At 51.7% G+C, this 1333-nt stretch overlaps 1 protein-coding gene across 1 annotated transcript in view; it reads right to left on the bottom strand.

The window, feature by feature from the left end:
• Window positions 1-1327, bottom strand: part of MRPS21 (mitochondrial ribosomal protein S21) — a 14475-nt gene extending 13148 nt beyond the window's left edge. The window contains exons 1-2 of the mRNA XM_008063426.1: window positions 1320-1327; window positions 810-911 (exon numbers count right to left, since the gene is read on the bottom strand). Of these exons, the coding sequence (XP_008061617.1) occupies window positions 810-892 (83 nt within the window). The 5' untranslated portion in view covers window positions 893-911; window positions 1320-1327. The remainder of the gene's footprint in view (window positions 1-809; window positions 912-1319) is intronic.
• Between the last annotated feature and the right edge of the window lie 6 nt (window positions 1328-1333).

The following is a 1333-nucleotide window of genomic DNA, read 5'->3' on the forward strand; positions in this document are numbered from 1 at the left end:
GCAGGTTCGAGACCTGCCTGGGCAGCAAGACCTCATCTCTACAATAAGTCAAAAAAATCAGCCAGGCATGGTAGCACAAGCCTGTAATTCCGTCTACTTGGAAGGCTGAGGCGGAAGGATTACCGGAGCCCAGCTGTCGAGGCTGTGGTGGCTGGGAGCGGCCTCTAGTCTGGGCGACAGAGTGAGACTCCAACTTAAAAAACAAAAAACAAAAAAACAAAAAAAACCCTGCAAGCTTTCCCATCTCTTGCTTGCTTCTCCAAGATCCCAATCTGAATTCATCTTTTCCATTAGCCAGTCCCACCCCAGCCACTCCCTCAGCTTTCTATTCATCATTGATAATAGAATATGTTCTTCCTTTTAGTAACTTCACATCTTGATTTTTCCCTTTGGGCTCTTTTTTTTTTTTTTTTTGAGTTGGAGTCTCACTTTGTTGTTCAGGCTGGAGTGCAGTGGCATGCTCACAGCCACCACAGCCTCGACCTGCTGGGCTCAGGGGATCCTTCCGCCTCAGTCTTCCAAGTAGCTGGAACTACAAGCACACGCCACCATGCCCAGCTACCCTTGGGATCTTTTTAATGTCTTGGGCAGAATTCAGGTCCATCATCGAAGGGATGATTGTTAATTAAGCTTGTTAGGTTTTGGAAATAACTTTAAGATAATAAACTAGGGAATGAGAAGTTTCGAGAGATTGCGAACACTAGGCTGGCACTGGTTCGAGAACAATCTACGACAGGAGAAGGGAGACAATAACCAGCGCACTTCCCCGAGAGGTGGTCTAAGCATGATTCTGGTTCCTTAACGGTTACCTGTTTAGAGTCCTGTATGCACCTTCCACATTCCCTTCCTGGACCATCACAGTCCTGGCAATGAACTTCAGATGTTTCGCCATGACCTTGAATTTCCGTCTCCTAAGGGATGATGGAGAAAGGGCAAGGGAGAAAGAAAGACGAACACAACATAATACGCACTTTATCGCGAGGCTTATTCGAGACCTGGAAATGCAACGTGCTCAGAGACACGCGAGTCGGGGCACATGCAAGTCTCCACATCCTAGAGAGTACACGCGACTCGTTATCGAGACGCCCTCGTCCTCTCTGCCAGCACAAACACAGGGACCAGACGGTCACCGGGCGCAGAGGACGGGAGCGGTCAGGACGCGCCGCTGGGCCCCAACTCCCAACGCAATCCCGAAAGGACTTGGGCTGGGAGTTTGGAGCGTCTACGTCGGTCTTTGGGAAGTGGGGGCATCAGCGCGCACCGGGCCCCCGTCCAGCCCCGCCGCCCCTCCCCAGCCCTGCACCAGCTCCTCACCGCACCTCAGCGCCCCGCC

The sequence above is a fragment of the Carlito syrichta genome, unplaced genomic scaffold (assembly GCF_000164805.1).
Source record: "Carlito syrichta isolate Samal-C Ts95f unplaced genomic scaffold, Tarsius_syrichta-2.0.1 Scaffold306837, whole genome shotgun sequence".
In the NCBI taxonomy this organism is placed as follows: Eukaryota; Metazoa; Chordata; class Mammalia; order Primates; family Tarsiidae; genus Carlito; species Carlito syrichta.